Consider the following 13,937-nt stretch of genomic DNA (forward strand, 5'->3'; position numbering starts at 1 on the left):
CTCCCTAATAAATAAAATCTTAAAAAAAAAAAAAAATTTATTTTTTAAGGAATCTGTACACCCAACGTGGGGCCTGAAATGAAAACCCTGAGATCAAGAGTTGTATGCTCCTTCAACTGAGCTAGCCAGGTGCCCTGACCCAATTTTTTTTTAAAGAACGTCTGTATTATGGCTTTTTCTTCCAGAAGTTAATATACCAATCCTCTGGTCAAATTTTGGCCATGTTAATCCCATAACATAGATCTGTCTCTTCGAAAGAAGCTTTTTTTTTTTTTTTTAAAATTCTTTAAGTAATCTCTACTTCCAACATGGGGCTCAAAGTCACAACCCCAAGGTCAAGAGTCATGTGTTCTACTAACTGAGTCAGCCAAGCACCCAGGAAAGAAGCAATTTAAAATATTTGTTTACATCTGCAAAGGCGTTAGCAATGAACCTTGAGCTCCTTGCTAACAGACTCTAGAACCATTGCCTCTGCCTAGCAGTACAGGAGGAGCATGATCAGTGCCCTGAACCTGGTTTGTAATCTTGAAGCAAGTGATTCCTATCGGACCAGTCATCTCTTCTTAAGCCAATGTTACTGGCCCTATTATACATTTTCTGGTCCCTTTAGTCTTAACCAGGCAGAAAACACATCAACTTCCCCTTCTCTCTGCCCCCAGATCAGCTTCTGGATTGGCTACTCATTTACTGCTGACAGGTATCTCGAGTTTTAAAACTTTAACCTCAGATCTAAAATTGTCCAACAGTTGTGAGAAAGACAAAATGTATTTATTATACAAGACCGTTTTGATAAGACCATGTTTTAATTGCCTATGACATGGATACATCACATAATGGCACAAAATGTAAGATTAAAGAAAAACAGATGAAAATGAGTTTGTGAATCCTTAATTTTAAGTAAGCTTCTGGCAAAAACAAAACAAAACAAAAACCCCCAAAAGCCAGGGATTAGAATCATTTCAAAACTGTGTCTTCAAAACTAGCACCTTTCACCATTTGCTTTTATTCATTTTGCTGTGATACAACTAAAAAGGCCCATAAGTACTCCCCTGGGTCTCAAGTAACAGTTTTCCAAGAGCAAAAATGTCACTTTCTCTGTGCAGTGAAAGCTGGCATTTGGATGGGCTGGATCGGGTGGACAGGCTGGAACACTGGCTTCTTTCTCATCTCAGACAGTGTTTTCACTGCAGGAAGCAGCTGATTCCTTTTGATGATCTGTAAGGCCAGCTGAGTATTACCTACAAAAACACTTCCCATTAAAAAAAGCATAAACAATACCACCATGTAAAAAGAATGCCATTAACATCATGCAAAGGAAATAAAAGACGGTCTGGGAGAGCAGTGGTCTGCAACATTTGCTGTACACTGTGGCCTCCCATGTCTCCATCCCATCCCCAGAAATTCTGATTTTAGAGACTGGGGGTGTGACCTGGGCAAAAGGATTTTTAAAAGCCCTAAGGTTTTTCTAAGGTATAACCCAGCTTGCGAACTTGTCTCCAGGTAGACTGCATGGAAGAAGCCACTAGGACCAATGCACTAACTCCAAACACACTTTTTTCCGGAGGCCAAGGCCAGGTGGGTGCCAAGCACTTAATGCTATAAACAAGCTCTCAAAAGAGGGAACCAAGTAAGGATTCCCATGGTCAAAAGGAGGCATGACTTAGAACTCTTAATGTTTTTGTTTAATTTCTTCAATTCATGTCTCTTCTCTATTTCATGCTGTCTGTTACATAGGGCTCACAGTCTTTTCTCAGAAGCCCCATCCTTAAAGGTTATATGTGCCCCAGAGGTATGACCTGGGTTTACGTTTGGATAACTGTCAGCAAAAAATGGTTTACTGTAAAATTCATTAATGACATCTATGTTCAAAATATTACAGAGTACAACTCTTAGCAACTGGCATTCTGACTCATGTTCTCAATGCAAGTCATTTGGCTGCCTAAGAGAAAGGTTAATTAGTAGGGATTAATTATAATTGTCAGGGGCACCTGGGTGGCTCAGTGGGTTAGGCCACTGCCTTCGGCTCGGGTCATGATCTCAGGGTCCTGGGATCGAGTCCCGCATCGGGCTCTCTGCACAGCGGGGAGCCTGCTTCCCTCTCTCTCTCTCTCTGCCTGCCTCTCCGTCTACTTGTGATCTCTCTCTGTCAAATAAATAAATAAAATCTTTAAAAAAAAATTATAATTGTCAGAAGTTATGCTTTCCTGCATTTTCACAGATTAAAGGAAATATGGTTAAGTCATAAGAAGCAGGAATTTGTAAGACACCAAAAACTCCCTAGCTATGTTTTTTTCTAGAACTTGATGGGTAATATCTTCAAGGAAGGCAAAGTTTCAAATTTTTTTTTTTTTTAAAGATTTTATTTATTTATTTGACAGAGAGAGATCACAAGTAGACGGAAAGGCAGGCAGAGAGAGAGAGAGAGGGAAGCAGGCTTCTTGCTGAGCAGAGAGCCCGATGTGGGACTCAATCCCAGGACCCTCAGATCATGACCTGAGCCGAAGGCAGCGGCCCAACCCACTGAGCCACCCAGGCGCCCCAAAGTTTCAAATTTGAAGAGATAAATCAGACACCCAAAACCTTGTGCTCTTTGAAGGGATATGGTCCTTTTTTAAAAATTAAACTTCTATTTAAGTAAATTCTACACCCAACGTGGGCCTCAAACTCACAACCCCAAGATCAAAATTGCATGCTCCTCTAACTGAGCCAGCCATCTCTGAAGGGATACAGTCCCAACTAGAGAGAAGAATTACTTACCATTTTGCAGTTCAAGGTAGACTGCCAGTAAGATGGCTTCAGGGGGCACCTCTTTAGGATGGATCATCGAAGCCGCCTTTGCTCAAAACAAAAAAGATACCCATGAAAAACCAACAGCTTAGGACACAAACTCCAAGTAATGCTGGGGGTGGGGAGGAAGCCTGCTCATTCCCACGTGACCTCCTAGCAACTACTATCATTCCATTCTGATGGCCCGCAGCTACCTATGATCTCATCCCCATGGGCTAAACCAGACATATAATTTTTCATTAAAGGATTCACTATTTTCCCTTACCAAAATGGGTTTTTATAGGGGAAAGCTTTTCACCTATGTGGGATTCTTCTTCCATGTCTTGGCTCTATTTGGCTTTGGGACGGGTGACCAGATACTCCTGATTCTGCACTCCAGTCATTGGTCCAGGTCTGTTGGTGGCTCTTCACCACAGACATGGTTGCACTTACATTCAAATCTGCATGTCCATTTGTTTGCCTAAGTAACAACTCAGTATTGTAGGTCCCAAGTTCTCAATGTTAGCAATAAGAATTCAAATTTAACAAACTGGTAATAGAGAAAAAAATATACCACTGAGCATGTTCAATGTCCCCATTTTTAAGGACTGAAACAGTACAATTTTGTCAAATAAAATAATTTAACTGTTTAAGCAACATGCTATTCTTTCCTGGATCTGAGAGTCACTTCTCCAGCTAGCAGTCTCTCTCTGACCTAGCCCTGAGAAAGGAAGCCTGGCCTGCTCTTGTCAATCTTTATTCCCTCAGTCTGGGCTTCTTTGGACGGCAGTCTTTTCCTCACACCTTACTATCAACTTGTATCCCCCCATCCAGTTTCAGGTGGTCTGGCTTCCAGGATGCTCTGCTTCTTCCCTTCATTTTATCAGAAAGTATACTTGTATAAACATTTACTGACCAGAGGTGAGTGCGTGGGTAAGACAGGGTCTCATTTTGATAATAAACAGGCATGCACACAACTAATAATAATCCAAACAAAGTTACCCAAATGCTAGGGAGAGAACAGAGTGAATGCACTGTGAATATGAAGAGAGAAAAATGTTTCTTTTGAATGGAGAGCTTCAGAGCATGGGGCACCTGCCTCAGTCCTTGCAAGGTGGATTTTGGATAAGAAGAAAGTGGGGAGAAAGACCTAGTGAAAGAAAGGCCTAGAGAAAGGCCAGGCTGTGAAGATGGGAGATGTCTGGGGGACCAGAAGCTTGCACAAAGTCAGTTCCTGGTAGCCTCAGAAGAGATCTTGAATGAGCAGGGACTCTCTCGTCCACAGCACACCCTAACTTCTTCATGAATGAAGCAAGGAGGCTTTTATTCCTCTCACCACATCACAGGGGTCTAACAATCAGTTCAGAAAATGAGATTTTTATATTTCTAGGCCAAGCTTCATACAGGCAAGATAATCTTTACAGCACTTTTGGGTATTAAAATCTCCATTTTGCCTCCAAGTGGCTGGTTAACACAGGTCACTTATTGTTCTTTGCGCTGACCAGTCTGCAGCTTTCTCTAAAATACAGGAATTCACAACAGCAACTTTATGAGACTTGATGGTGCTCTGCTTACTAGCTATTCAGAATGGCTAGTGGCGGGCAGGCAACCTCAGAAATATCTCCATGGAGCCCTTTCCAACTCTTCACATCACTGTCTTGCCCTCCCAGGCAGGGCAGGCCTCCCAATTAACAAAGATCCAGCCACTGGATTAACCTAAAAACCAAGGGATCAAAACAAAACCCCCTTCAGACCCTGAGCCAGGCCTGAGCCCATCTGTCTCTCCCAGAGTGGCAGCCTCCATGGCCACCTGCTGTACGAGAACCTGAGCTAGATCATGCATACTGCAAACATTAGATCGGAAGTCCTGCTGGCTATAGTCAACTCCTTCCCAATCAAGTGGTATGACTCAACTTGCGAGATAATAGCAAATATGTTTCCCCGGATAGTCAACCACTTACACTTCTGATTTTGGATCAGAAGTGCCGACCAGATGCCACTAAGTTAACTAAATATCACCAGTGGTTATTTTCCACATGGTAAGATTCTTCACGGCTCTACATGACAAGATGGTCTTCAGAGGAAGAACATTTCCAGAAGCCAACAAATCTCTTGAGAATAGCTTTAATTTCAATTTCCGCTACTCTGAAAAGCCTACCAGGATGTTGGCTCTCTCCTGTGCTGCTGGTGATTATACAATTGAGCTGCTGATGATTATACAATTTGGCACATATTACAATTCCATATTAAAGTCTTAATATTCTGCATACCCTCTGACCTTGCAATTCCCTTTATAGGCAGGGTTGCATCATGCCTACCTATTTTTACTATCTCATTCCCATGGCTTACCAAGAAGTGCTCATATGCTTGCTGAATTAATATCCCTTTCCGAGTCTGTGATATAGCTTCTGGAATTGCCACTGGTGAAACCTGGCCACCAGGTCCCCTACTGCAGGTAAGGGTCCATGTCCATGACTGGTCCAGGGATGGCCAAGAAACCTAAAGAGGCTCAATCAGAATCTTCCCTGAGACCTACTGATGAAGCATCATTTCAATGGTAGAATTCAGAGGCATATTTTAGTCATATTTAGCCGCATATTTTAGTCATATTTAGCCAATCACTTCCTTTAGTGTATGTGGAATTTCTTTGGCACCAGCTGTCTTCTTAAGTCTCCTGTTCTAGTGCTCCAGCAACACAGTACTTATCCTGCTGCCCCATAACCAATGTTGCTGGTTTCTCATATGTCCTTCCAGAGCTCTCATATGCACATACACAATTATAAAGCAACTGTTTTAAATCTTGGTCTTTCACTTAGTAGGTCTTAGATATCATTTTAGTACACAGAGTTTATAGCTGCAGTATGTTCAGCTGTATGGATGCACTATTATTTAAGTGATCCCTCATTTAGATAGTTTCCAATCTGCTTTTTTTTTTTTAAGATTTTATTTATTTGTTTGACAGAGAGAGAGAGATCACAAGTAGGCAGAGAGGCAGGAAGAGGGAGGGTGAAGCAGGCTCCCTGTTGAGCAGAGCCCAACGTGGGGCTCAATCCCATGACCCTGAGACCATGACCTGAGCCGAAGGCAGAGGCTTAACCCACTGAGCCACCTAGGCACCCCTCCAATCTTCTGAAATTTTAATTATTAAAACCATTGGGAAAAATCCTCCATTAAGTGCCTAGGTTCTCTTGTAATAGCTGATCAGTTGTTTACCTTATAAGAATATTTTTAAGCTTGGGAAAGTAATACTCCAATTTTTAACAAATTGACCAGAGCCCCAAACAAAATAACAAAACCCAGAAACTCCAAACCCTTGCTTTACAAGAGGGCGTGGCCCCACCACCTCCAGCCTCACCTGGTGGAGACACTTCCGGGCTTTGTCGTATTCGCTCCTCAAGCAGTAGGCGCTGCCAAGATTAAACAGCATCACCGTCCTGGCAGAGGTGACCGAACTGGGGTAGCACTGAGGGGCCCGCTTCCCAGCTGGGGAAAAAGAGTGTGGACCCTGGTGAAGAGGCTGGGTCAAGAGCAAGGGGGCAACCCAATCTACCACCCCTGCAACTGCTCAGACTAAAGCACAGCGCTGCTTCTTAGGCTGACCAATGAAGGGCACAGAAGGCTTGAGTCTCTATCTTTGGGATGCAAGCCAGGCTACTTTAAGTATTTACAGAACTTCTTACTCACTGGTTTCCATTGCTTCATTTTCACCTTTGTCTGATCCTACAAAACATGAAAATAAACCTGAGGGGGAAGGACAACAGAGTGTATTTTCTAGAAACCTAATTTTGTTTATGAAATGAAAAATCTGGTATCAAAGCAATCTGTCACATTACGGTGTTTACTTTTCACATTGCGGAGGTTATATTAGAAGATACCCACCACCACCCCATTCCTGCGTAATAATCTTGAATAAAGTAAATACCAGTCTCACTTTCTTAAAAACTTAGGCATGATTTACAACTGACTTTTGAATGCTTATTTCTACTTTCCCCTGGACTGCAGAATCCTTTTAAGAAGAAAAATACAGTATGAGAATCAAAACAAATTTTTCTACTACCAGCCTTTCAAAAGTGAGAATTTATTTATTTCTTTAAAATAGTCTTTCTTGGGGCAGCTGCGTGGCTCAGTCAGTTGGGTGTCTGCCTTCGGCTCAGGTCATGATCCCAGGGTCCTGGGATTGAGCCCCACGTTGGGTTCTCTGCTCAGCCTGCTTCTCCCTCTCTCTCTGCCTGCCTCTCTGCCTACATGTGCCTACTTGTGATTTCTCTAATAAATAAATAATTTAAAATCTTTAAAAAAAAAGTAATGGCGGTAAGTAATCTCTACACCCAACGTGGTGCTTGAACTCATACCCTGAGATCAGAGTTGCCCTTCTGACTGAGCCAGCTAGGCGACCCTCTTATGTGAGCATTTAGACCATGTGATAATCAACTCTTAGGTCTATTCAGCCAAATATGTACAGCCAAATATGTAGAGAGCCAACCTAAAACTTCTTTCCCTTTAAATTTCCACATATCCGAGAAGGCAGTGGAAATGATGACCAGTTCTGATCAAATGTGTCCTCACTAACCTTGGTCCTGCTCATTTGAAGAAATCCCTAAGGAAACATCAGTGACATTCTCTGGGTTCAAGTGAGTAATGGCATCAGATATTCTGTCCAGAGAGATGAGGGCTTCTGCTGCATATAAATGGCCCAAAAACCTAAGATGAAAAGAAGAGATTCCAAACTGAGAAGTAGGTCATCATCACAAAACACCCAATGTGTAACAAGATTTGGTGTACACATGCTTCACATATTTCAAATCTTTGAATTGAAATAGAAGTTACAAACGGATCAATTAAAGGCCACTTAAATCTTATCTCTTTATATAAAAGTATCTTAAAATAAACAATAATTTTTATATCAGCTAAGCTGGAACAAATGACACATACCAATTAAGAAAAAAGTTCAGAACTGGCAAATTTACTATTCTATTTATGCAGAAAATAACATTAACGTAAGAAGGGAATGATGTTCTAAAATAAGAGGTCAAGGGATGAATCCTCCAGGCTCTGCTGCTGGAACAGTCAAAAGACATCAGAGTGCCAAATGGGACTGAGAGACTTGGGTTAGATCAACTTTACTTTCTATCCCAAAGTTTCCTGCTTTTCAAATCATCTATTTTATGCCCATTGATGTTTCAGGACACATACGTATCCTCCTGGCTTATAATACCCTGCTTCTTCTAGTCTTTTACTTACAGGCCATTTTTCTCTATGATCACCTGATTGATTTTTCAAAACTAAAACTGGATTAGATATATTATACCCTTGCAGAAAAATCTTAATGACTTTTTCCTACCTGAAAACAGAACTTTCTTCAACTTAGAGTTCTCCAAATTTGGTGCCACTTTTCTATGTCCAGTCAATATTCCCACCCCCTCAAAAATTGCTCTGCTCCTACCAGACAGTATCCTGGGCAGGGCACACCTGCTGTTCCCCCATGGCCTGGCTTTCTTGGGCAAGCCTGGCCTCATCTCCACAAGTTAATATCAACTCCTCCTTTAATTTTTAAGATTTCATTTTCAAGTTATCTCTACACCCAACATGTGGCTTGAAATCACAAAACTGACATCAACAATTGCATGCTCTACCAACTGAGCCAGTCAGCCACCTCTCTACTCCTCCTTTTAAATGGCCGGCTACATCTCACCTACTCTAGCTAGTCTGCCCCCAAATGAATCCGTCCCCATTATCTCAAGTCCTCAAATTTTAGGCTTTTTTCAATATAACCTTTTTAGATATTTACACATTTTAACTACTCAAGAGTTCTTTTAACTCTTTATTAAGCAATTTCTTCTAATTGCCAGGGGCTGCAATGACCTTTCATTTTGCTTCTCTACCAAATACCCTAACAGAAATGACAACTTTTAAAGAAATCAGTAACTTCAATTATATTTTGAAGTAATTTAAAAATTTAAAGTAGTATCTACAAGCCTGTTATCACTACAAAACACAAACATATATATTCAAAGAACTACTTCAAATCGTCTTCTGTGAATTCACTTAAAAAACATTTTCCTTTTTTAGCCAAATGAAATGCTTCATGACACCCAAAGACAAGAAATCTTTGACCAGGTATACAGAAAGCAAAAAGCTGTGGGGTAAAGCTGCTGTGGTATGTGAGCTGCCAAATGCAAAATCACCTGCTCGTCTTTACTGGGAAGACAAGACAGTGGCCTTGTTATTAATTAAGAAACCAATACTTAGGAAAGAACAGTTAAGAGACTTAAAAAAGAACTCGAGAATTAAAAGAAGAAATCACCAGACACAGCTTGGCCAATCCCTCAAAAGTTGATAAAGTTAAAACCTTCCGCCAAATGCCAAGAATCTACTTGGGATTTGAGAACAGTGACCACAATGTCGACCAAAGGATTTGAAAAAGCAGGGAAGATTTGTGTTTCATTTTTGTAAAAAAGAAAAGCAAACCGAACACTGCTCTCATAATGGCTGCACGCACCACAGCCTGAGCGCCGAGTCTGGTGGTGGCAACAGCGAAGGCAGCGGCACCGGCTCTGGGCTGCTACTTCACCGAGTTGGGCGGTGGTGCCCTCAGAGGCAACCCCATGGCCTTGAACTAGAACTCGGGATCCCTCCAGGCCTGAATGTTAGACAAGGCTTTCTGGAAAAAGGGCAGGAGCTTTCTTATAGTTGATTGTGGCAAAGTCTCTTAAGTTACTGGATATTCTCTTAATTATCCTTTTTTTGGAGACACAACGTATGTTTGGGAAACACTGGCCTGAAACAACTTTAATCAATGTTAATTTTAGATGCTTGTATAAAGTAATAAGTTTTCTTAAAGACAAAAATAAACGTCAACAGAATTATTCCTCAGAGTATGATTTCCCGATTGCAAGCAGTGTACATTATAAACAAAGACCACAAAAAGACAAAAGTAATTATATTTTGGAGATTATAGATATATACCCACAGGATGAATGAAAAAACAACTGTCCTAACGATAAGCAGAGTATTTGTGGCTTTGAATAAAATTTTAGCATGGCATCATACAAAGATTCAAAAAATGCTGCGTCTCACTCAATATCCATGAAAGGAAAGAGGCGCTATTTAGCCAATTTTAGAATGACAATGACACTAATACTAAAGAGCCATTTGAAGAGTTTGAATAAAACTCATGTAGTCAGAATTCTTACGGCTATTTAAATTGCATTTCTTGGAGCAGATTTATGATGCTGACTAAACTCCTTTTTTTTGTTGGTCTTCTTCCTGAGGACTCCTCTTATTTTGGGGACCCCTCTGTGAAAATATGCTCCAGTCAGGTCTTGTAGCTGCCACTAGACGGTGCAAAGTTCCTGCCTACTGATACTCAGTGCAGCAAACGCTACTTCCCTTAATCCTTGAGATACAGTTAAGGGAAAAGAACTACCAAATTAATGTTCCAGTCAGTTGCTTTGTCTAGATAATATATCCCACTGGGGGAGTAAAGAGCAGCAATATGTACCACAAACTAACTGAAAACCTCCAAACAAAATGACCCTGGGACAGAGGGGGGAAGTCACACTTACTTAAGCGATCCTGACAGCTTGGGCTGCTGAAGAAGTTTATCTGCGTGATTCAAAGCCATAAGGTTATCACCCAGAGCCAGAGCCACGTAAGCACTACAGGCAAGTATGGAGCATCTGAAACACAAAAGAGAAGGGCTGAAAACCTGAGTTACAAAATTGACAATGGCTGTATTTGTTAATTAAATAGGGAAGAACACCCTAATTATAGCTGTGACAATCTGGACACCAGGAAAGAAGAGAGGAAGCGAAAACAGTAATGGTAAGAATTAGGATGATGTATAAAACTACCATCTGAGGCACAGTGTAGCTATCTACCCAAACCATCTTTAGCTTCCATCCAACTGACCCCCATCTTCAACAAAATAACCAAAAGGAGTTAAAATATTTACCCTGTAAAAAAATAATGTAGTTAATGGCCTAGTGAGAATTTACTTCCCATAGAACATTTAATATCCAGAAATAAAGCTCCAGAAGCAGATACTATTCTTTCAAACTCGTTTCACTAAGAAACACAATTAACACACTACAAAATCCATTTAGCTTACTGTAAAGTGTTATTCTCTGAATCTATTAAGAAGTTTATAGTTCTTGCTAAGCAACAGTATCAAGAGTAACTAAAAGAATTTCATTCATACACATACTATTACCCTAAATGAATATTCAAGAAAGAAATCAGGCTGAATAAATACACGTGAAGGTAAGAACATTTAAGTTACATTGACTTTGCTAAGTTGCGTTGGGAAGCTAAATTTCTGTTTGGTTTTCTACTTAACAGGTAGCTCATTTAAAACAGGTCTAGCTAAAGACTTGACACTAATAGATCACTTGAATGTTAAACAACTGCTCCAAAAAGCAATCTTAAAATAAACCGCTGTCAAATAGAAATGAGGTCTGAACGGCCAACCGCCAATGACCCAACTTAGATATAGGGTTTTGAGTTATGTTTACAAATTACAGTACATATGTGTATCATTAAGTGCATTCGGGTTGTAATTTCAGTCTAAGGAAGAATGCAACCCCCACGGCCCTGCGGTTTTCTAATAATCTGAAACCCCTGACTGGAAATGGCCTTTCTACAAGTACAGCTGGGCAAACCCAGAAATAGCCTGCTGTTTCCTCTTCACTGGATGAGTCCTGGTTGTTGGAACCTTGGAAAATTATCCCACTAAAGGCAAAGTAGTCCCCTCAGCTCCTCACAGCACAGAAAAGGAGACTGGACCCCGAGGTGACACAAAGAAATTGAGATTTACGGCCGTAAGCTACAATGGTAGGGGCTGAAAGAGAGCCTAATGTGGTCCCTTGTTTTAAGAAGATAGAGCTTGAAATCCATAGTCATTAAATATATTCTCTAGCTTAGAGTGTGTGATTAGAGTTAGGACTAACATTCAACACCATGGACTCCTAATTCACTGCCCTTCCCATCCTATCATATTGCTTACTATTGGTTCACAAGACTACCTGAAAATGAAGTAGGAAGAAAAGATTACATTACGATTTTCCCAATGCATACATAACTATGCATACAAATGTAGGTATTTAAGCTTGTCTCTTTAAAAGGGAAGAAAACAGAATGTAATTCAAAGTTAAAAATTTTTTTTTTTTTTTAGGGGCGCCTAGGTGGCTCAGTGGGTTGAGCCGCTGCCTTTGGCTCGGGTCATGATCTCAGGGTCCTGGGATCGAGTCCCGCATCGGGCTCTCTGCTCAGCAGGGATCCTGCTTCTCTCTCTCTCTCTCTGCCTGCCTCTCTGTCTACTTGTGATCTCTGTCAAATAAATAAATCTTTAAAAAAAATTTTTTTTTTTAAAGATTTTACTTATTTATTTGACAGAGATCATAAGTAGACAGAGAGGCAGGCAGAGAGGAGTAAGCAGGGGGAGGGCATCTTCTCTCTGATGGAAGAAGCAAGGGCCCAAAGAAGGGAGGCACTGGCTAGTTATCTCCTCTGTGCAGAAGCTCCTCAGTGCATAGCTCTGTGTTGTGAGATGTGGGTGACTTAATTATCTCTTTTGGCTTATTTGTACTATTTTAAAATGGCAATGAACATTCACTCATCAGCCGGACATAGTATTGCTTATGAAGAAAAGGACTTTTAAGGCCTAGGTCTCCAGAGGCCTAAGAAAACCATCAGCTCAGGATCTATATGAATGAAAATCATGAAGTTTAATATCCATCTTCAAATGTGACACGGTTAAAGGTCAGGGCAAAACATAAACTCCTTAAAAGCAGAAGCCCACCATCTTTTGTTTCCTGCACTAACACTAGAGCAATTCCTCATCATCTGCACAGTAGGTGTTTAATAGGTAATCACTGAAGACCACAGATTTCAACATTTTTTGACTTACTGCTCCAGGCATCCAGACCTCTACCTGTCTTGTTGGCTGGCTGCCTCGCTGAAGAAGCCACCTCCTTCCCAGCTCCCATAGTCACAAGAGCCATCCTGCATGCTCTAGGGCCTAGTGTCTAGGATAGCCACACCTCAGGCAGGCTTGCTGGGAAAAGCCTGCCCTGGCCTCTCCCGACAGTAGGGGGCTATTACTGCTCCAGCCCACTGTCAAGCCCACTTTGGGTCCAGAAATCAGTCATGTAAGATGGCAACAGGTTTCTGCTGCCCAGGAAGTCCAAACTGCAGTTATATACCAAGTAAAAATATGGTTTCCTCAACTTGTACCTCTTTCCCCAGAAGATATCCTATCAAATCACAACAGGGTAGAAGATTCTAATAATAATCTTTCTTTTCAAAAATACTTAAATATGTCAACGCAGAACTCTGTGGCTGGCATTTGGATTAAGAGCTGTCAGGATTAAGCAAGTTTCATTGAACAAAACTAAAACTAACATTTATGGCCCCTTTTCCCTTAATGCCTCACAATCTACCCCAATGGCTCATCATCCCCACTCATCCTCCTTTTCCTCTAGGAAGCAACACTCCATTCTGCATAATTCCTACAGAGTGGTAACACTAGAAACACATATAACTCTAATCTACTAAGCCCCTGGAGAAATCACTTTACTTTAGAGAGTTGTTACTTAAATACTGAACCTCCAACCCCCACCCCACTATTTCCTCGAGTCACTGTCCAATCTGCTTTACCAACCACACAGTGGATTTGACAGTTCATCAGACTGGAAGAACTATACCTCAAGGGAAGAGACACACTAGCTTCCCGCCCCACGCCATGGAGGATCTGACACAACCCCACACTCTCTTCTCTACATGTGGGAGGAGCTTGCTCTAGGTCCACAGAATGCAAACCCTCGGAAAGGAAGGAAAAAAAAGAAGAAAGAAATGAGGGTAGGGACTTTCCTTAAAGCATCAACTTACAGCAAGACATAAAAGACTGGACATTAAAATCTGCCAAGCCACATATTCTGTGAGTTAAATGACTCTAAACCAAATGTCTGAAATAGTTTAACCCTTTTTAAAAGAGGCTAAAATGGAGGTAAATCTAGTCAGTCAAAATGTGTCAAAGGAAAATAAACTTATAAAGCAATCTTATAGCAAATATGTTTGAAAAATTGGCCCAAAAATTCCAATAAAGAATTTCTACCAGGGGAGGTGCCTGGGTGGCTCAGTTGGTTGGGCATCTGCCTTCAGCTCAGGTCATG

At 41.1% G+C, this 13,937-nt stretch overlaps 1 protein-coding gene across 4 annotated transcripts in view; it reads right to left on the bottom strand.

Moving 5' to 3' along the window:
• Window positions 1–780: 780 nt before the first annotated feature.
• LOC111159114 (CCR4-NOT transcription complex subunit 10) overlaps window positions 781–13,937 on the bottom strand; it is a 71,310-nt gene continuing 58,153 nt past the window's right edge. For all 4 annotated transcript variants that reach the window (XM_022521521.1, XM_022521522.1, XM_022521520.1 and 1 more), the window contains exons 14-19: window positions 10,332–10,445; window positions 7,337–7,467; window positions 6,451–6,486; window positions 6,122–6,249; window positions 2,758–2,833; window positions 781–1,238 (exon numbers count right to left, since the gene is read on the bottom strand). In XM_022521521.1, coding sequence (XP_022377229.1) covers window positions 1,087–1,238; window positions 2,758–2,833; window positions 6,122–6,249; window positions 6,451–6,486; window positions 7,337–7,467; window positions 10,332–10,445 — 637 coding nt within the window. In that variant the 3' untranslated portion in view covers window positions 781–1,086. The remainder of the gene's footprint in view (window positions 1,239–2,757; window positions 2,834–6,121; window positions 6,250–6,450; window positions 6,487–7,336; window positions 7,468–10,331; window positions 10,446–13,937) is intronic.

Source organism: Enhydra lutris, unplaced genomic scaffold, assembly GCF_002288905.1.
Source record: "Enhydra lutris kenyoni isolate GAN:26980312 unplaced genomic scaffold, ASM228890v2 scaffoldscaffold66, whole genome shotgun sequence".
Taxonomy (NCBI): Eukaryota; Metazoa; Chordata; class Mammalia; order Carnivora; family Mustelidae; genus Enhydra; species Enhydra lutris.